This window comes from Lemur catta, chromosome 2, assembly GCF_020740605.2.
Source record: "Lemur catta isolate mLemCat1 chromosome 2, mLemCat1.pri, whole genome shotgun sequence".
NCBI classification, from domain to species: Eukaryota; Metazoa; Chordata; class Mammalia; order Primates; family Lemuridae; genus Lemur; species Lemur catta.
The window spans coordinates 145,235,885-145,256,267 of record NC_059129.1 but is presented as its reverse complement, the minus strand read 5'-3'; the positions used below and the strand labels follow the sequence as shown (position 1 = coordinate 145,256,267).

At 53.6% G+C, this 20,383-nt stretch overlaps 1 protein-coding gene across 6 annotated transcripts in view; it reads left to right on the top strand.

Annotated features, from left to right (window-relative positions):
* The window catches only part of RPS6KA2 (ribosomal protein S6 kinase A2), a 222,377-nt gene that overhangs the window by 193,535 nt on the left and 8,459 nt on the right, over positions 1–20,383 (top strand). For all 6 annotated transcript variants that reach the window (XR_006733598.1, XR_006733597.1, XM_045544722.1 and 3 more), the window contains 6 exons: positions 1,085–1,215; positions 2,273–2,398; positions 13,552–13,641; positions 14,952–15,110; positions 17,205–17,366; positions 20,187–20,263. Coding sequence is in view for 4 of the 6 variants with exons in the window: in XM_045544722.1 (XP_045400678.1) it covers positions 1,085–1,215; positions 2,273–2,398; positions 13,552–13,641; positions 14,952–15,110; positions 17,205–17,366; positions 20,187–20,263 (745 nt within the window). In the remaining 2 variants the exon portion in view is untranslated. The remainder of the gene's footprint in view (positions 1–1,084; positions 1,216–2,272; positions 2,399–13,551; positions 13,642–14,951; positions 15,111–17,204; positions 17,367–20,186; positions 20,264–20,383) is intronic.

The window sequence follows — 20,383 nt, the reverse complement described above, 5'->3', positions numbered from 1 at the left end:
AGGCTTTTTTTTTTTTTTTTTGTCAGTCTTATGATCTCTGTTAGCACTAACGCTGGCGAATTGTCATGTCCAAACTCCAAAAGGGAGGGAGGTATATGAGGCCAATCCCGTGTTCCATTATGGCCAGAAACTCAGTTTTAAGGTTTTCCTGGGGTCCTCTTTGAAGAGAGGGGGTTCATTCGGTTGGTGGGTGGCTTAGGGTTTTATGTTTTTACAACATATTTTCCTTTTGCTAATGAAAGCATATCTATTCACATTAATATGGCTTGTGTCCCCCGACACACACACACACACACACACACACACACACACACACACACTCCTGCACCTGCCGTACATCACCCCGAGGGCCATGCCCAGCCCGTGACATTTGCATAGCTCACACAGATCCCCCGGGACAAGCTCACGTCCTTAATCCACAACCTGAGGGAGAGCATTAACACCCCTCTGGGGTTTGCCTTAAACCGCGATGGATCCACCTGTGCTTCTCTTTCTAGTGGAGACTTTTCATGCAGCGCATGGTAGCCTGGGGCATTTTTAAGCAAAGGCCAACCTCAAAGCCAGGAGTCCGTTCAGGGAAAGAAAGGCGCGGCGGGCAAAGCCCAGCGGACAGCACCGTCCGTGCTGAGCCGCCCGGCGCCGCTGGGAACCGGCGGTTCCTGGGAGCAGGTGCGCCGGCTCTGCTGCCTCACGGCGCGTGATTCCAGATTCTAAGACGATGCAGCGACCTTCCATTTTTAATTAAGCTTCCCTAGTCTTGCACGTCGGGAGTTTATTTCCAAACACAGCTCAGTCACATTGATCTAGGGGTCACGTTGGCACCTGCCTGGGGTGACTGTGAAGGGCCCTCTGTGAGGGCTGACACCCGGGCCTGGCTCCCTCTGTCCATTAGCACTGCCCGCAATAAAGTAGTCTCATCTGGTTCGGCATGTCTACAGGTCTGTTTCACCCTCTCTTCTGACACACGCACACACGCACACGCCACACACATACGTGTACACCCACACACACGCACGCACACGCTATCATTGCAGCCCGAGGTTGCGCAGCTCTCGCGAGGTCTGACCCTGCCACTGTCCCGCAGACTCTCCCGGCGTGCCCCCGAGTGCCAACGCTCACCACCTGTTCAGAGGATTCAGTTTTGTGGCCTCCAGCCTGGTCCAGGAGCCCTCGCAGCAAGACCTGCACAAAGTCCCCGTCCACCCGATCGTGCAGGTAACTCCGCCTGCCTCCCCGGGTCGAGGGCACGGAGCGCGGCTGACGCTTGGCCCTGGGGTCCGCCATGGCCTCCGTCCGCGGTGCTGGGCACCAGGGTGGGCGGACGCCAGTCTTCTTCCCGCCACTGCCCGTGGCTCCCGAGCGTCTGCCGTGGGGAGCCCCGCAGTGTCCCCAGGGTGGGCTGAGCTCGCTCAGTGCCTGCTTCACATTTATCTTAAAGAGGGAAAAAAGTCCAGAAGATGTCACCACAGTGTGTCTGTGGCCGGGGACTTGGGCTTCCCTGCTGTGTGGAGTCCAGCCAGCACCCCAAGACAGCACTGTGATCTGTGGGTGCCATTTGCCTATCATGAAACGTAGTAGTCTTTGGGAGGTCCGTGGAAGATTGTGTTTTTATAGGGCATTTTCCATTATAAGTGTAACCAGAATACAGGGACTCTAAGAAGGAGTCATAATTAAACTCACAGACAGAGTCGGGGAGAATTGGATGCCCTTGGATTTCCATGCTGCTTCTCTCCCTGTGGCCTTTTGGGAAAATACAGCAAGTGTAAAGTGGGTGCTTGCTGTGACAGTGTGCACTGCATTGGTGGCTTCTTGCCCCTGTGAGGAGTGGGTGGTGGGGGCTGGGGACGCAGGTGGAGCGGGCTGAGACCTGGATTCCTGCAGCCGTATTTCCACTGGGACGTTTCCGTCCAGATTCTTGCTCTAGACACAAGTGTCAGAGCCACACGCCTGGCAGCCGCAGGCACTTCCCTCTTTCCACTTCCCAACGACCCTTTCTCAGATCTGTGGGAGGAACATGGCCAGCCAGGGGACGCAGAATGATCTGGTGTCTCAAAATGAAGAGTCATAACCCAAGGACCCAGAGATGTTGGCACTTAGATCTAGAGCCATCACTGCGTAGCTCTGTGACCTCGGGCAGAGAAATCTTTAACTCCTGGGCTCGCTGTCCTCGGGCGCATAGTCCAGCCTTTGCCCCCATCTCGTGTGCGTGTGGTTGCGTCGTGGTTTTGTGAACGCGTCCTGACAGGCTTCCCTTCTCTGCGTCCCTCCACAGCAACTGCACGGGAACAACGTCCACTTCACCGATGGCTACGAGATCAAGGAGGACATCGGCGTGGGCTCCTACTCCGTGTGCAAGCGGTGTGTGCACAAAGCCACCGATGCAGAGTACGCCGTGAAGGTGAGGCGGGCGTGGCTGGGGCAGTGCCCCGTGCGAGAACGGTGCAGGTGTGAACACGATGCGGGTGCTCGGCTGTGCACTGACCCCAGCAGGAACACCTGAGCCCAAGCAAACCGTCTCTCCGCTTGCCAGTTTCCCCGCTCTGGTATGATGGAGTTCAGTCTGCTTTGATACGAGGCCACCCACTAACAGATTGTTTTGCAAGTCATGAATATTTTCAGTCACATCCAACCTGTAGGAACTGACCACCTTTAGTAGCTTCATGTGTGATATATACCAAGCATAAAAGCTTTGTGTCCCCAGTATTTTGGGAACATAGAGTTGGGGGACCGGCATAGCATTTGGCAAGGGAAAGAAGGAAAGAAAAGAGAGAGAGGGAGGCTGGGAGGGAGGGAGGAAAACACAGCCACTAAAAAATAATCAGAGAAATACATAGAAGTAAAAACTGGTATTATTTGCAAAAACTTAAGCAGGGAGCGAGTGGTTTTAGTCCCAACCATTAAGAACAGTACCTGGAAACACATCTGTGTCCCACCTTGACAGTCTGTGCATAGTACCTTTAGCTTCTGTAATTGCTACTAGATTACTTGTTGGATCTGGGAATCCAGCATGCCAATTTCTAGAGTTTTCTGGTTGGTAAAATGTAGATTAAAGGTAAAGCTTCCTGCTAATCAGAATCCAGTGTATGCACAAAGCACTCCTGTGCATCATCTCGACATGACGGGTGAGAGCACTCCCAACTCCACTGCGCTCCCCCAGGGCTAGGCTCCGGGCTCTCGAGGAACGAGGCCCTCGCCGTGTTGCCATCGGGACTGGGACCGTTCTGGCTTCTCCCCAGACACGTCTGCAGCACGTGGCACTGCACCAGCCCTTCCAAGAACATGTGGGGGGAGATGGAACCCACCCTGCCAGGCAGGAGGTCAGAGGAGTAATTTTCATCAATTGTGATTTTCCCAAACTCTGAAAAGATTATCCAAATCAGTGACTGCTGTGAAGTGACCCCATTCCATCCTAATTTGTTCACAGCTCCCCGCCATTTTGTGAAAATGGAAGTTTTTTAAAAGGGGGGAGCCTCAAAGATTCACTGGGCACGTCTACCCTGTGCTGCTTGCACGGGAAAATGCCCAGCCTGTCACAACAGACACCAGCCAGAAACCTCAGGTCCCTTGGTTTAGTTTGGGTCAGGAATTTATGGATTATTGACAAATTTATCTTGAATTTCTTAAGCAACCAAGAATGTTTAAATGTGGAAGGACAATTAGTTTGGGAGTCCCTCTGATAGTGTCTCCGTGTTCATTCTGCCCAGGGCTGTGAGCACATGACAGAGAGGTCACAGGAAGCAGGTGTGTCATGCTTTACAATTCCTGGGACACGGGGGTGGGACTGCAGTGAGGGAGGGTCACTGTCGTGCTAGAATGTCCAGCAGTGGCATTAGAGTTTGTGCTGTGAAGCAGTTCCCTCTCCAGCGTGTGGCGTGGGGGCAAGGTAGACTTCCAGGATTCGGACAGCTGGGGGGTTATTTTTTCTTGCTCCTCCATCTTGTCCTTGGGACAGTTTGAAGGGTGGACCCCTGCTGTTCCCAGACACCGTCCCAGGTCCAGATGCAGCGGTGGTGGCGAGTCCGCCTGCGTTCTGCTCCAGACCAGGGAGCTCCACTCACGCTTTGAGACGTATGCCACGTTCGCTTTGTAAGCGTGCATGGACTTCTTAGAATTTCTTCTGCCTGGGTCATTGCTCACAGAATTTCTTTAGATTGTTTATCGGGTGGCCAGCAGCAGTCCTAGAAACAAACTCGGCTTGCCAGTGAGCATAAAGAAACGAGTCTATTGTTGGACCAGCTCGGCGACCACGGTGACCCTTCCAGAAACAGCCCGCTACTGTGAGGCTGATCAGCGCCTGTCTTGTGCTCTGCAAATAAATCCCCATTGACAAGGGCAGTGGTATGTCTTCTCCTAACATCCCCATATCCAACTCTTACAGAAAGACACCATCTGAATCCAGCTGTGTTAAATGGCTTATAACTCAGTGCCCCAGGATCTGCTGCAGCCAAACCCAGTGGAATTTCGCCAGCTGCTCTCTCAGGGGACGGAGCCGGGTGCTGTGGCTCCAGGGGACAGTAGAAGGAAGAGCCAAGTCTTCCTGTTTCTTTTTTCACAAGCCTTGAAGTTCCCTGGATGAGCAGAGCTGGTGGACATGACAGGGATTTCCCTCATCCTTTCCGAATCTTCAGTGGGTCCTAACTTACTGTCTGGAAGATGCTTAACTTCACCCCGCCCAGGAAGGAGCAGCGCCCGCCAGACCAGGGACTTCGCAGGGAGATGTGGCTGGTGGCCCAGGTGGTCCTGAGGCCTGGAGCTATTTCAGATAATGGCGTGGTGGTAGGTTCGTTCCCCTAAGGGCGGACACCCCTGTCTGTATTTCCTTCAAAGATGGGTGAGCCGGTGCCACAGGGCTTTGTGGCAAACGGCTGGACCTTTAGAATGGCCCGGGTGCCCAGCGCTGTCTCAGCACGGTGCAGACCACGTTCCGCTTCGTCCTCAGCAGTCCCACGCGGAATGTAACTGAAACACTCTTGGCTTTCTCCCAGGTCAGCTGACTTGCTGACGAGCAGCAGGGTCCCCTCCTACCAACAGGGGACCTGAGAGACAGCAAAGTGCAGTGTTTTCTAGCGCAACATGGAACTAAGAATGTGGCCATTAATCATCGTGTGAGTTGGATCTCAACTCAGCAAATGTCCTGCTGAGATCCGACCCGTAGAATTCGGCTATAGGCTCTGAGGTGCCCCTCGAGCGGTTTACCGGCCCAGCCGTCCAAGTCCACACGGGGCTCGCGGTGGGGAAGGGTCCCTGCACTCCGAGAGGCCATGCGGTCAGCGCCGGACGGCGCGTCCTCCTCGCCCAGCTGCAGGGATGCTTGGAAACGTCCCCCTGAGCAATGAGTGGGAAAGAGACTGTGGCAGTCTTGCCTGGACAATGAGGACTGTGACCCAGATCCAGTGCTTTCTTGCAAGGACGGTCATCCCCAGTTGGGGGGATTTTGCCACCCAGGGGACACTGGCAATGTCAGGAGCTATTTTGGTTTTCACAGCTGCTGCAGGGGTGCTACTGGCTGTGGTAAATACAGGTCAGAGATGCCAGGGTAACGTCCTACGACGTGCAGGACGGGCCCCAAGACCAGGTTGAGAAGCCCGGCCCGGAGCATCCTTCTGGGCGGGGTGGGTCCCGGGAGATAAGGTCCAGCAGGCTGGTACTGTGGAGATGGGGTGGGGTTTCTGGTGACCCTCTTAGCAGCAGGGTGACAGTCTGACCAAGAGCTCGGTGGTTCCACGTGCGGCAGGGCAGGCCCTCGCTGCAGCCCAGCAGTGACGCGGAGAGCAGGTCTCGGAGCAGGGTGGGCGGCCGTCCGCCTAGTACGGGTCGGGGGCCAGGCCTGGGCGCGCTGTGGGTCCACGGTAGTTCTCACAGTCTTGGAATATCATTACGTTTTTGCTGTAAGTTATTTCTACAATCTTGTAGGTTCCTAACTTTGCCACTGTGATTACCCTGTCGTCGTATAAACTGCATTTAAGGTTATGCTCAAACCGAGTTACCTGAGGACGTTCCCGGTCAACAAGATCACAAGTTATGTGTTTCTTTTCAGCCGCATTTTTAAACTGAGTCCCTGCTGCACGTGGGCACTATGCTAAAGGTTTTGGGAAGTGACAACTGGAATGGGTCCTAAAATCAGTGCGACCGATTCTAAACCCTTTATTTAGCACAGTGCCCGCATGGACCAGCGGCGCGGTTCGCGTGGGTTGGATGACAATCTGGATCCCCAGGCCCAGCCCCTCCCTCTGGCCTTCGGCCAACAGCACTGGGAGTCCAGGGTCCTCCCCCAGGACAGTGTGGCCTCGGCAGGAGCACAGGGGGGCAGGGTACGCACCCTCTTCCTCCTCACAGACGCCGCTTCAGGCTGGATGGGATGTAGGGCACTGGCCAGTGCCCCCAGCCAGGGTTCTCATGGTTGGATGAGAAAAGCTATTATGTCCTCTCAGAGCTTCCTCTTCCTTTTATCAGACGTATTGTTGCTGAGCAGATGTGCCCTACTTTCTAATAACGGGGAGCCGTTTCACTGGCACAAAGCAGCTAAGTGTGCTAATGTAAGGCTCGTCCGCCTTCGTTTGCATAACCGGCCCCAGGAGGCAGTTGTTGGATGAAATTGTGCAGGACTTGGAAACAACGTGACGTGGGACTGCACAGATGCCCGGGCACCGGGGCACCCTTCATTTAAAGTGAGATTAAGATGGAATTACCAAGTGTTGAAGGTGAATGTGATTGAGTGGGATTGAAAGGAAGGGGAGAGATGTATTTGAAAGAAAAAAGTAATTAATATTCTTATTTCATCAAAGGTGCTGTACTCACTTTATACCAGTTGAGAGACGGAGTTATTTATTTTTATTTTGTTCTTCATTCGGTATGGTTTAGCAAAATCAGGTCCATGTTCTAGACAGAGCCGATTTGGAAGGCTTCCTGGCATTATATTAGTAGAGGAAATATATACGAATATGAAAATGTATACAGTTGTCCCCTGAACAAGACAGGTTTGAACGTTGAGCATCCATTTATATGCAGATTTTTTTCAATAAATATATTAGAAAATTGTTTGGAGATTTGTGACAATTTGAAAACACTCACAGATGACCTGCATAGCCTAGAAATGTCAAAAAAAAAAAAATAAGAAAAAGTCAGATATGTCATTCATGCATAAAATACGTAGATAGATGCTAGTCTATTTTATCATTTACTACTATAGAATACACACAAATCTATTATAAGAATTTAAAATTTATTAAAACTTGGACATACAAACACAGACACTTACATGGTGTCATCTGCAGTCAAGAGAAATATAAACAAAGGTAAAGATGCAGTATTAAATCACAACTGCATAAAATTAACTAGTCCAGTGTGTAGGACTGTAATAATTTCATGGCCACCTCCTGTTACTGTTGCAGTGAGCTCATGTCTTGTGAGTATCCGTTTAACACTGTGAGATGCTAATGATCTCCGTGTAAGCAGTTCATTTCTCCACTAAATTCCATATTGCAGCAAAAAGTGATCTCTCGAAGTTCCCTCATATTTTTCATTGTGTGTGGTGCAATATTATAAACCTTGAGTAGCACCGTGGGACCTATAGGAAGTGCCACTGTGATGCTGGATGTGCTCCCAAAAAGCAAAGTGGAGTGGTGATATTACAAGAAAAGGTCTAATTCCTTGACAGATACCGTAGACCAAGGTCTGAGCTGTGGATGCCGCCACTGCAGACCGGCGGTGCATCATGTAAACAGATGATGTAAACTTACGGTGTTCATAAATACAGTGCAGTCCTGTCAGTGTATCTTCTCTTCTTTATGATTTTTCTTAGTAACACTTTCTTTTCTTTAGCTTACTTTATCGTAGGAGTACAGTACGTTATACACGTAACAAACACGTAACATACACAAAATATGTTAATCGACTGTTCGTGTTATTGGTAAGGTGTCCAGGCAGCAGTAGGCTATTAGCAGTTAAGTTTGGGGGGAGTCAGAAGTTCTGTGTAGATTTTTGACTGCCTGGGGGGCCGGCATCCCTGACCCCCACATTGTTCAAGGGCCAACTGTTTACACGTATCAGAGTTAACTCACCACAGACGTGCTGGCTTGTGTAAGGCGGCACATTCACAGGGTCCGAGGAGGAGGACGGGAAGGTCTCCGGGAGCCGTGGCTCTGTCCCCCAGGCCACTCCGTCCTTCCAGTTCTGCGGCCTTGATCTGTGAGTCGCCTGATCAGCTCACTCTCCGGAGGGCTCCAGACCTGGCCCGTCCTCTGCGTCTACCGCGGGCTGAGCAGTGGCTGTCCCTTGCCTGGAATGCTTTCCATGGCTTCCACGTGGCCTCCGCATGCCCACTTTTGCCTGCTACTGTCTGTTTTCTGCACAGAAGGCAAAATTAAACTTTTAAAACCCGGGTTGGATCTCACTCCCCCTCCACACCCGCCATCTGTCTCCCCTGCCCACCCCCCTCCAGCGGGACCAACCTCCACGCTGTTCCCAGAGCACACGAAGCTCCCAGCGGGTGACGCTGCCCCTGCTTCCCTGTGCCTGGAACTTTCCTCCCCAGCACCCGCGTGCCCCTGTCTCGCCCGGACAGGTCTCTGCTAGCAGGGAGAGGGTGTTCTTATCCAGAGGGTCTTCCCGCCCCTCTCCTCCTCCACCTGCATTTCCTTCTCCATAGTGCCTGTCGCCCCCGACGAGGTTGTTTCTGCGTGTGCAGCCCCCTAGGGCGGCCGCCCCAGGGAACAAGGGCTTGTTTTGGGTTTGCTGTAGTTGTGGCACCTCCAGAAAGTCCGGCACGCGGCTGCAGCTGACTAAACCTGAGTGGATAGACGAAGCGGCTTCTCGTCTTCCTTTGTTATCGTACTTGGAGTGTCAAGGATACGTGTCGCTTAAAAGAAAAATACGAGCCAGGAGCTTTACCTCAAATTTGAATTTTTTAAATCACAGTTTATACCATAATTGTTCAATAGAGCACTTCTTGCCCATAGAGTGCATGTTGTTCTGCACAGCTCCCGTTGTCCAGAAAGCCGGTTACTTTCATTCATTGACACAACATTTTTTTATTGGATGCTTTTTCTGCAGCAGACATGGGGCTAGGTTCTAGATGAGAACACAACCCTCCTCTCAGGGGAACTCAAAATCTAGCCATTTAGGAAGTCTATTGATCACAGAACCAGAGGCTCTTACAGAAAGTGGAATGTAACGTGAGCATTTGAAGTTAAATGAGCCCCACTGTCGTTCCAGCTTGTTCTCCTGGCCCCTGTGTCCCCAGACACGCAGGCGCGGCACCCACCTGTCCTTCGGCAGTGCCGTGTTCAAACCTCTCCTTCACTAGCCTGAAAGGCTGTGCAGGACACGGGCTTGACTGGTCAGCGGCGGCCGGATGTCCCTCACCGCACAGCCACTCCGCCTTTCCATAGGCTTGTTATGTTATTAATTAGAAGTCCCTTAGTTTGCTTTAGCAATAGGGTCAGATAAAAATAGAGTGAGCTCATTAGAACCGTGTGAGAGTGTGTCACCTGCTCCCTAATTACAGTGACGGAGTGTGGCCTCTCCATGCTGGCCAGGGCTTGGGCAGGCTGCCCCAGGAAGGGCTCCAAGTTGCTTTCACATCAGGTCATTTACAATAACGTTAGCGTCTCTGGTCTCATTTTCATACTGTGTATGTAATTTGTCAACCAAAAAAGAAATGGAATTGAGACAGATGTTCGGCATGAATAGAGCTTATTTTTAGAAGGAGAGCTGATTGGCATGTGAATTTTAATTTTTTTCCACCAGGAAAAAACTGGAGCTCTTTCTCTGTGTCCTTTGTTTAAATTAATTTTGCAGGAGAAGGTGTGTGTTAAATTCTACGAGTGATCACGTGCTCTGCTACCCTGGTTTCAAATGCGATATTGATCCTTTGGCAAGTTGGTGTCCCGCCTATCGAGTGAGTCCTGCCAGCCGATGCCGCCAGCTCCGTAGTCAGGGCTCCGAGCCCATCCCTGCAGGCTACCCAGGGCCCCGGAAGAGACAAGGAAGATGGAGAAATATAAAGGGAAAGTGTGTCGAGGGTGGTGAGGTGCCATCACATGGGCCTATGTGTTGGACGTGTTGAGAGAATGACCATGTTTATTTTTTGCTGCCCAGCTCAGGGCAGGGCGGGCAACCAGGAGGGCGAGTGTCAGGGCCTGTTCCTGCAGCCACCCCGCTGGGGGACGTCCTTTGCAGGCTGGGGGTCCCCATGTCCCCCGCACACACACCCCTGCCACTCCCCTGTGCCCCTGAGGCCACCACCTCCATGGGGCCCTGCCTTGCCGTCTGGCTTCCGGGCAGTTCTGCCAACGGGAGACGACAGCACAGGAGGGAAGAGCAGGAGGACCGTGGGGCGCCCCGCGCCTTCCCCACCGCTCACTGCGCTGTGCCTGCCGGTTCACTGACACTCCAGCCGCACTTCTGCAAAGCGTCCCTTAATCAAACCCTCCTCGGATTACCCCGTTTGTGTGTGGCATCTGATTGCTCTTCCAGAGCCTTTAACCAAACACTTCCTACTCCTGACATTATTTTTGATCAACACATTCTCCACGGCATTGACTTGAAGGGCAGATTCAGAGTTGAGGACCGACAGTGGTGTTTGGAGGCAGTAACTGTGGCAGGCCACAGCCGCGGGGTCCCCTATCTGGGGTTTAAGGGAAACCATGCTCGATCGCTGTAATAACAGCTCACTTGCGGCACGTGCTTTCTGTAGACCAGGCAGGGTGCTCCGAGACTGGTGCGTGTCGACTGCTAGGGAGATGCTTGCTATTATCCCAGTTTTTACAGATGGAAAGAAATGGGCACAGAGAGGCTCAGGGAGCTGCTGATTCCCTGTGAGAGTAGACAGCGAAGCCAGGGCTCAGCCAGGGACAGGCTGGCTCAAGGGCTGGGCCACGAGCTGCTGTTCCTTGTGCCCTCCCGGAGGAGCGGACGCCTTCCTCCACCCTCCCAGCCCTCGCGGGGACCTGAGCCTGCAGACACGCAAGTTCAAGCACCACCAAGGGCAGCGGCCGCGGGCAGAGCCGCCAGGCCGCCTGCCGTGGTCTCACCTTGGACTGCAAACTGGACGTTGGCTGAAGAACACTGGTTTCCCCTGCAAAGGAAATGGCAGTCTCATGCCCCGTGCGACCTGGACCTAGAATCTTCTTTTACATTTCTTTGTTTCCTCAAAAGCTACTTTAGAGGACAGCTGATTTATGGTGTTCTACTGTTGGCAGAGGTGCTTTGGGAGTTCTCCCAAGCAATTAAAAGATTAAGAAAGGTTTAAATATCATCTTTAAAATGTAATAAAAATCAATATGCATGTTCAAATGTGTTTCAAATTATATCGAATTAGCCAGATAATGCCTCCAGAATGTTCAAATTTGGTGTGCCTCACATTTGCACATGCTTGCTAACTTTTATTACAATTTGAAAAATTTTTTTAAAGTAAGCAGGATTTTTAAGGCCACGTATCTTTAAAAACTGATTGTTTTTCCTAAAACTTGCAACAAAAGAACTTGCAGAAAGAAAATCTATTCTAGGGTTAATAGACAAATCAGTTATTCTTAATCTCAGAAATTTTACAAGTCACATTGTTCTCATATATTAGCTTATGAAACACATTTTGAAATTTTTTAGTTGAATTTTTTTGAATAAATATGTTCACATGGTTCAAAATTCAAAAAATACACGAGAATAAGGCAGGGTCACCTCCTGCCACAGCCCCCAGCTTCTAGCTCCCCTCCCCATGGAAGGCAAAGTTGTTAATTTTTTCCTGTTTCCTCCCAGGGCTATTTTATGCACACACAGGGAAGTAGCTGTGTCTGTTGACATTATTCCCCCATTTTTAACACGAGAGTAGGATGCACCTGTCCCGCCTCTGCTTTTCCACGTCCTGTGTCTTGAAGGTCGTCCCTGGTGGAGGACACGGGGCTCCCTCTCGTGTTTCTCTGCATCCCGCCCACCGTGGCAGTGACAGAACAGATTCGTGCCAAGGATACATCACTTCATCGTGAAATTGTATTTGGAAAAAAAATGAACCTGCTGCTAAATTTTTTAAAAAATCCATGAATGTACTTTAACCTTCTCCAATAGCCCTGAGGGAGGGACGGCCACAGGCAGCCGGGGCACTGGAGTTCTGACACCCTGTTGCTGGCATCCCACCCAAGGGGCGTAGGACAAGCCCCCCAGCACCCAGTGAGGCTTTGGCACTCAAAGGAACCCCCTCCTCGTTGAATGATCCGTTAAAAACGTCTGTACTTTATACAACGGTGAATTATCTGTTGGCTTAGGTCGGTAATAGAAGTAGCAATCCTAGTGCTCTAGCTAAAAGTGGAATCAAATGTAGCAGGAGGAGACAATTTGTGTCCAGAAAGGAAGGCTAAGTTTTCCACCTGCCTAAAAGTGCGTCTGTGAGCACTCACACATCACAGGGCAGTGCGTGATCAGGGCTGAGCAGTGGGCTTGGCAGAGTGTCCTTTAAAACCACAACGGGGCGAGAACCGACACTGTGGTGAGTTTTTGTAATGGTGACGGGGCGAGGAGGAAGGGCCATGGGACAGAGGGCCTCAGTGGGCCGAGAGCCCCCGAGCTCGGTGCATCCAGAGACGAGCACGAGGGCGTATGCACAGCTCCACGAGAGCCTTTGACCTCTCACCCTCACACTCCAGCAGTAAGATGACCGTACGTCTCCAAGGACTGAACAGTTTAAAATCAGGTGGAACCAATGTGAGAGCTGGAACAGGTCACTGCTGGGGAGGGTTTTCTGCCATTCCGAGAGCTGTGTGCAGCCTATGTACTGTGGAGTCCCCGTGAATGGAGGCCCCTCCAGGTGGGGACCTGCCTCCTCGGGGCCACATGTGGCCTCTGGATCCTTGAGTGCGGCCTTTTGACCGAATCCAAATTTCACGGAACAAATCCTTTCAATAAAGGGATTTGTTCTCTGAAGTTTGGATTTGGTCGAGGGGCCGCACTTGGGGATCTGGAGGTTCCCCACCCCCGCTGCGTGGGGCCCCACCACTTCCACCCCACCACGGTGGGGCAGAGGCCATGATTAAGGTACCCCCGCAGGTATTAGCCATCTGTTTCCATGCGGGAGACAATTTTACCTGTTACCCCAGGACATTGGACACACACGCTGGGTGGCTGAGGGGCAGACAGAGCTCGTGTGTGTCTGGGCAGTGGCGGCAGAGTGACCTGTGCTCCATCCCAGGGTCTCTTGGTGACAACTGTGAGCTCCACCTTGGTGCCGGCACGTGGCTCGCAGAGCAGCGAGGGGGGTGCGGGGGCTGGGGGCTCATCTTGGATGGAGAGAGAAGCTCAGACCACCCAACCGTGGCCCGCGGAGGGGGTGGACGCACGTTCTGCTTGGGTACTGAGAGAGCTCCCCTCCCCCCTTCACCACCCAACCTTGTAATATCTTAAAGCTAGTGTCTGGAGGCAGTTTTTGAAATGTCAGTCTTACGCTAGTTGGGGAAGACAGAGCTGGCCATAGACTCCAGGCAAGTTTGCGTTCTCTTGGTCGGGTGAGCCCGTGCGGGCGGTGAGGGGGCCGGCCTCTCAGTGGCACGTGTGCGTTTGTTCCAGATCATCGACAAGAGTAAAAGAGACCCCTCGGAAGAGATCGAGATCCTCCTGAGGTACGGCCAGCACCCGAACATCATCACCCTCAAAGACGTAAGTGGGCTCCGTGCAGCAGCGACGTCTGCCTGCTCTTTGCTTGTTCAGCGGACACAGAAAAAGCGATTGTTTATTTAGTGCGAGTTTTCTGCGCATTTCAGCAGCGGCTCATCCTGCCCGAGACTGTGAGCCTGAGCCCGTTTCTACCGCTCACATCTAAACCGCAGGGGCTGACGGGCCGACTGTTTACTCGAACCCTCTAGAGCTCCCTACCCCCACTCCTCCCGAGCATGGAGAGGAGGAGATGACTTGTGTGCGTTACAATCCAGAGGGTTGTTTCTCGTTGCTGCTCCTAAATACAACGAAAATGAAAGGGGAGGAAGTGGAGACAGGGGCCGGCTCAGATCTGACCCAGAGGGGGCCCGGGCTGTGGCGCTGGTCTCTTTGGGACCCTGCTGGTGCTTCTCCCAGTGGGGGAGGGGGCAGCAGGAATCAGCCATGTTGAGCCCCTCAGGACACCCCACAGCACCACACAGAGGCCAGGGGTGTAGGGCTTGGGGTCCGGAGGGGAGAGAGGAGACAGTTTTTTCCCTCTTCCCCCCCACCCTGGAACTTCAAAATGATCACTGCATCAGGCACCGGAGCCGTAAGTATTGAACTCCCTTGGTTTCCCTTACGCATGGTGACTGGTGGGTGCACATGGTCTTAACACGCCAGCTTGGCATAAACATAGCCAAGTTCATGAGACAAAAGCTAGTGTAGACGGACGCTGCAGCCCTGCTCTGGTGAGGCGGCTCAGCTCTGCCCTCGCTGTGCTCTCCCAGCGCCCGGCCACTCGGCGCTGGCTGTGAGGTGACAGCACAGCCATCGCCCGGAAGCTGGTTGGAAACGCGGGACCAGAGCACGCACTAAGCAGGATCCCCCAAGATCTGGTGCGCACTGAAGTTCGGGAAGCGCCGCCCTAGGGAACTGCCCTGCCTGGTGTTGTGCCGGCACTCACGGTTCTTAACATCCAAATATCTCCACCTTGGGGAGGCTGGGCAGCATCACGAGATGATGCATCTCAGCAAAAAGCCCAAACATCCCCCTGTGCGCTATTCAGGCCGAGCTCACCCAGTCCCTGCCTAGCAGCGGGTTGTTAAGCTGTTCCGTCCTAAGAAGAGCCTCTGGGACGGGTGGGAAAGGCCATCTGCTCCTTTTCCACGGGAGCCTGCTTCCCCCCGGGGACCCTGAGAGCCCAGCCTCCCCCGCCCACTGCCCTCTTCCGCCTCTTCTGGAGCGGCGGGTCCCTCACGGGAGCCAGTGGCCCAGGGAGGCAACCACGGTGGCGCCTGGTCTCTGAGGTCCACGCCCCTGTCCCGCCCCAGGTCTACGACGACGGCAAGTGTGTGTACCTGGTGATGGAGCTAATGCGGGGCGGGGAGCTGCTGGACCGCATCCTCCGGCAGAGGTGCTTCTCGGAGCGCGAGGCCAGCGACGTGCTGTGCACCATCGCCAAGACCATGGACTACCTCCACTCCCAGGGGGTGAGCGCCCCCCACCTCCGAATTATGGAGGAGTTTGTGGGTCCCAGAGCTGGCAATTCAGGTTGTCTTTGAATTCCTTCCGTGCCGCAGTCGTCCCTCTCTGTGTGCCTCAGCGTGTAGGGGAGGAAACGTTCTCTCTCCCCTGCCCAGCCCAGCGTCTCCGGCCGAGGCCTGTGGGTCGCTCTGGCAAAGACAGGTTAGCGGGAGAGAAACAGATGGGTTATTACCAGGCGCGTCTCGCACACACTGGGGAGCGCCCGCCGCAAGTAGCTCAAAGGGCAGTCGGGACTTGGGCTCCTGCAGCGTCTTAGCAAGGAACAACACGTCTGCAGAGAAGTGACCGGGCAAGGGAAGGGACCTGGAGTGTCTGGGGCAGCAAACTGAGGGAGGCGACTAGGAGGGAACCTGGAGGTGAGGGCTGGCCAGGAAGGTTTGCGTGTGGGTCACTCTGGGCCCTCCAGGCGGATGCGGGTCTGGCGTTGTCTCTGGCGATCACCTGCTGCCCTTCCCGGCCCAGAGGGGAGGGGACACCTTTACCTGCTTTTGGGCAAATAGTAGGAGGGCAGAGAGCTTTTCTTACCTCTGTGTCTTCTCAGTTGTCTGCAGCTCAAATACTCCTTCTTGCCAAAGTGGCCTATTTTGGGGTCACATCCTGCTACCCTTCATGGGTCTAAAATCAGTGGTACATATAGTGTATCCAGGGGCTATGAAGTTAAATTTACATGGACGAATTTTAGCAAAAAAGAATACTTTGGCCTTGATAAAAGGAAATTTGAAATTTTCGTTACTTGAGATATGTAAAGTTGGATTTGTCAGCTGATGCAAAGGGACACTGTAGACAGGAATGACAGCGACCCCTGAGGCCCTGGTGGTCCTCACCGTGGGCGTGATCCAGGCTCTGTTCCAAGCTGCCCGTTCACAGGCTCCAAACTCCGGTCACAGCCATGGTGCAGCTGCGGAGCCTGGAGCTCAGGAAGGTTGAGTGTCTTGCCCAAGGTCACACGTGGTGTGCGGCCACCAGGGTTCAGCCCGGCTCTCAGCCCCAGCCCCACCTCCCAGGGAGGCGGCTGCCCTGTGCCACACTCTGCTGTGCATGGTCCCTTCTCCGTGTCTCGTGAACCGGCGGTACCATCGTGGCCAGCTGTGTGTGCGTGGTCATGGGCTTTAAAATGTGGTCATCTCTGAACAAGGGGATGTCCTTCCAGGACCACACAGCGGGCGGTTTCGTGTGGCTGCCGAGGCAGGGAGTGCTAAGCACTTCCCGGCTTCCCGGCTTCCCGGGACAGGCAGGCTCGAGGGGGCACCTTTGCACGACCTGCTTTGCAGGCTGTTTCTGTGCAGCGAGGGCAGGAAATGGAGGGAACCCAGAGCCTTCCACTCGCTTGGCTTCGGGGCCTGCATAAGTGGGGCTCGATCTCCCGCGTAGTCCTCCCACTGGGCTTCAACAGGACAGCGGAGACATTCAGCCTCCAAGCTGTCCAAGGGCACGCCACATGTCCTCACAATGGCCCTGTGTCCCCTCAGACAACATCGCCTTGTGCTCTAAGTGTCGCCTGCGCTCTGAGGTGTGCGCCCCGTCCGCACAGCTGGGGGTCCCGGGGGAGGTGCTCACCCCGCACAGGTGCGACCGCGCAGTGTCTGCGTGAGCACTCGGCTCCTGCCCGTCCCCCATGGGTCAGTGTGCCCGTGACAGCAGCCACCGGGTCTGGGCCACTCACTGGTGCGTCCCCAGCAGCTAACAGTGCCCGGGATTCAGTAAATACTTACTGAGTGAATATAGTCTTTAGATAGCATCATTCCCGCTACCTGAACTCCCACATTTCCATTTCCGTAACAGCTCCAGTAAGCCGTGCCCGCATCTCGGACAGGTGCTTACTTACTCATCTGCTGAATGCCCATTCAGTGCCCGCAGGTAACACAGGTGCTCAGCCCTGAGTGGCCAACATGGGGCAGGGAGGAAACAGCGCCCACGTTAGGCTGCGGATCTGCCCTGAGCGGACAGTCCAGGGTGACCCCGACCTTCCGAGCGCTTCCCCCATCCGCTCTCCTGCCCATCCTGGCCCCCCGTCAGGTGCGATGCCTCCTACCTTCCAGGTGGTCCATCGAGACCTGAAGCCCAGTAACATCCTGTACGTGGACGAGTCTGGAAACCCTGAATCCATCCGCATCTGCGACTTCGGGTTTGCCAAGCAGCTGCGCGCCGAGAACGGGCTGCTGATGACGCCCTGCTACACGGCGAACTTCGTGGCCCCCGAGGTAAGCGCTGTGCAGCGAGCGGGAACTCGGGCGTCAGTCCCTCGGCAGACCCAGAGCCACCCTGACACACTCAGCATGGTGTTAGGAAATAAAATCTTTTGAATCTGCCACCAACCCTGCTCAAGCACAGTTATTTTTATCATTTAATTTCCCCATTTAGCAAAACATTAAAATGGTGACACTTTCACGTAAAATTGTCATCGTGCTATAGACAATTTGGACGCAGGCTGAGTATTTGTTCCAAGCTGGCGTGAGAGATAACGCCATCGTGCTCTTCGTGCAAGAGGACGCAGAGCTGACCGGCGCTCTGTGATCGGGAGCACATCTGGCGGCACAGGAGAGAGTAACGTTTACGGATTCTCCTTGCACCATAATTCTTGCTCCAGCTCGTTTTTCCTGAGAGAAACAAGTTAGCAGCTATCAAATTTAAGAATATTAGGGTTCCGTGCTGATTGCAGCTCATATAAACCCGCAGGCTACGTCACAGAATGTCAGCACGGCCACCTTGTGAACTTCTCCCTTTTCCTGTTTCCTGGGGACAACTTCCATCAGATTCTGAAGTCGTCAATATGTTTGTGAAGATAATTTGGTGTCTTGCTGTTTAGCAAAGCAACCGTGAGCCCCTGAGCCACGGTGACTAGAGGAAGGGGAGGGCAGACGCCAATGTTGCTGACGGATCCGGGGGTGGGAGCCGGGAATAAAAACAGACATTGGATTCTGTGTGGATCCTCCGCCATTGCGCTGTGTGAACGGAGCCACGCGTGGCCGGTCCTCAGAGACAGGCGTGCCTGGCACCTAGTGGGGGCTCTGGCAGCTGTCTGAGCGGCAACTCACTGCCACTGGGCCACAGCGGAGGTGTGTGTGTGCCATGCCTGGACGTGGATGGACACGCAGCCGGCAGAGTGGGCTGAAAGGCCACTGCTGGGTGATGCAGGAGTTATCTGGACACTCAAGCAATCTGCGGCCCTTTTAAAAATAATCTGGTTATAAGCCTCTATTAATGCCTTATTGAATCAATTTTTCCTTAACCCTCATAGGTGCTTGGTTGGAATGGACCCCTGAAATAAAAAACAGATTGACAGGGAAAAACAAATGAAGGTTTATTAACATGTGTATTTCACATATGCACGGGTGACCCCCAGGGAAGGAGCTGTTCTCAGAGAGGTGGCTTTGAGTTCCAGCTCACACAGCACCATCGGCAAAGAACAGCGAGTTTAGAGCAGAGAAAAGACAGAGGAAAAGGACTTCGGGTCTCCAGGGACAGCCCCCGGAGGCAAGGCAAAGAGCTGGTGGGCAAAAGCAGGTTCCTCTGGTGCCGGCCCAGTAACCTTTGTCCTCCGTGGAGAGGGGCCGGGATACCGCTTGTCCCTGTAAATCCGTGTCCTGACCTCAGGCAAACAGGGAGGACAGAGCCTCCTGCGTCTGCTGCTGCTGCTCTGCCTTCAGCTCAGTCCTCAGCCCAGGAGGGACATTTTGAGGTAGCACATTCTGGTCTCCCCCAGCATTGAGTCTGTGGATTATAAAATGCCCTAGAGTGTTCTGTTACTTCACCGTTTACAGAGCACTTTGACCAGTAGGTTCTACTTGTACCCCCACACACCGTATGAGGCGGACAGGGTGCAAACCATCAACCATCTTCCACAGATTCAGAAAACCCTAGGTCGATGTGTTTGAGCGACTTTTAAAGATCGCTTAGCATATGAATATGAGGTGAGGGCTTGAACCAGGAGAGCTCCGTCCATTCAGCGTGTCCCAGCTGGACACGCACCACATCACGGTCACGGCGCACGCTGGCAGGACACAAAGAGGGAAGGACGGGCTTCTTGCCCTCATCTCTGCGGACACTGAACACAGTCCCCCGACTGCACATTTAACGCTGACCCCGGCCGTCTGCAGTAACCCACGAGCACTTACCGCTTCTTTGTTGTTATTTGACTGAAAGTCTATCCGGGATCGCCCTCTGCTGAAGGGTGCAGTCCTGGGACACAGTGACATGTTTCTGCTCTAACAGTTCTCAAAAACTTAATCATGGAACTACCGTATAGTTCAGAAATTCCACTTACACCCAAAAGAATTGCAGTCAGGGACTCAGATATCCGTCCACCCACGTCCGTAGCAGCGTCACTCACCACGGCCAAAAGGAGGAAGCGAGAAGTGACCCAGCAGCGGATGAATGGAAACAAGTGCATGTGTATTAAATATATGCACTGGAATATCATTCAGCATTAAAACGTAAGGAAATTCAGACACACACTGCAGCATGGATAGAGCTTGAAGACGTTATGCTAAGTGAAGTCAGCCTGTCACACTCATAAGAGGTCCCCAGGGGAGTCAGCGTCACCGAGGCAGAGTGGCGTGGGGGGAGGAGGGGCTGGGGGGGTCAGTGCCGAATGGGGACAGAGCTCCAGCTTGGGAAGATGGAAACGTTCTGCGGACGGACAGTGGTGAGGGTGGCGCAACGGTGAGAATGTGCTTAATGCCACCGACCCGGACACTTAAACAGGGTTATGATGAGAAGTTCTGTGTTATGCGTATTTTACCGTGATCAAACAATTCCTATGCCTTGAAAAGTAAGTGCCTCCTTCTCACCCGGTCATGTGTCTGGCAGGAGCTGTGGCTGGCTGTGTGGCCGCCTGCGAGGGGTCCGAGTGCAGCACAGTGGGGTCCGCTCTGCAATCCTAATGACGGTCACACTGAAGACACAGCGCTGTCCTCCTGCCGGGCCTCTCCCCACCGTGCTTAGGGGCCACTGGAGAAACGTGCTTAAAACCTCAACTTCCTTAGCGAAGCACTTATCTGTGGTCTATTGTCCCCATCTAGGTCCTGAAACGTCAAGGGTATGACGCGGCGTGTGACATCTGGAGTCTGGGGATCCTGTTGTACACCATGCTGGCGGGGTAAGGACGGCGACATGCTTGCCACAGGTGCACGGGGCAGGAGCCTCGATGGCTGGTCCCTCGTGAGGCCCGAGGGGGCCCGACCTGGTGTTCCAGTGTGCACACACCGTGCACAGCCCC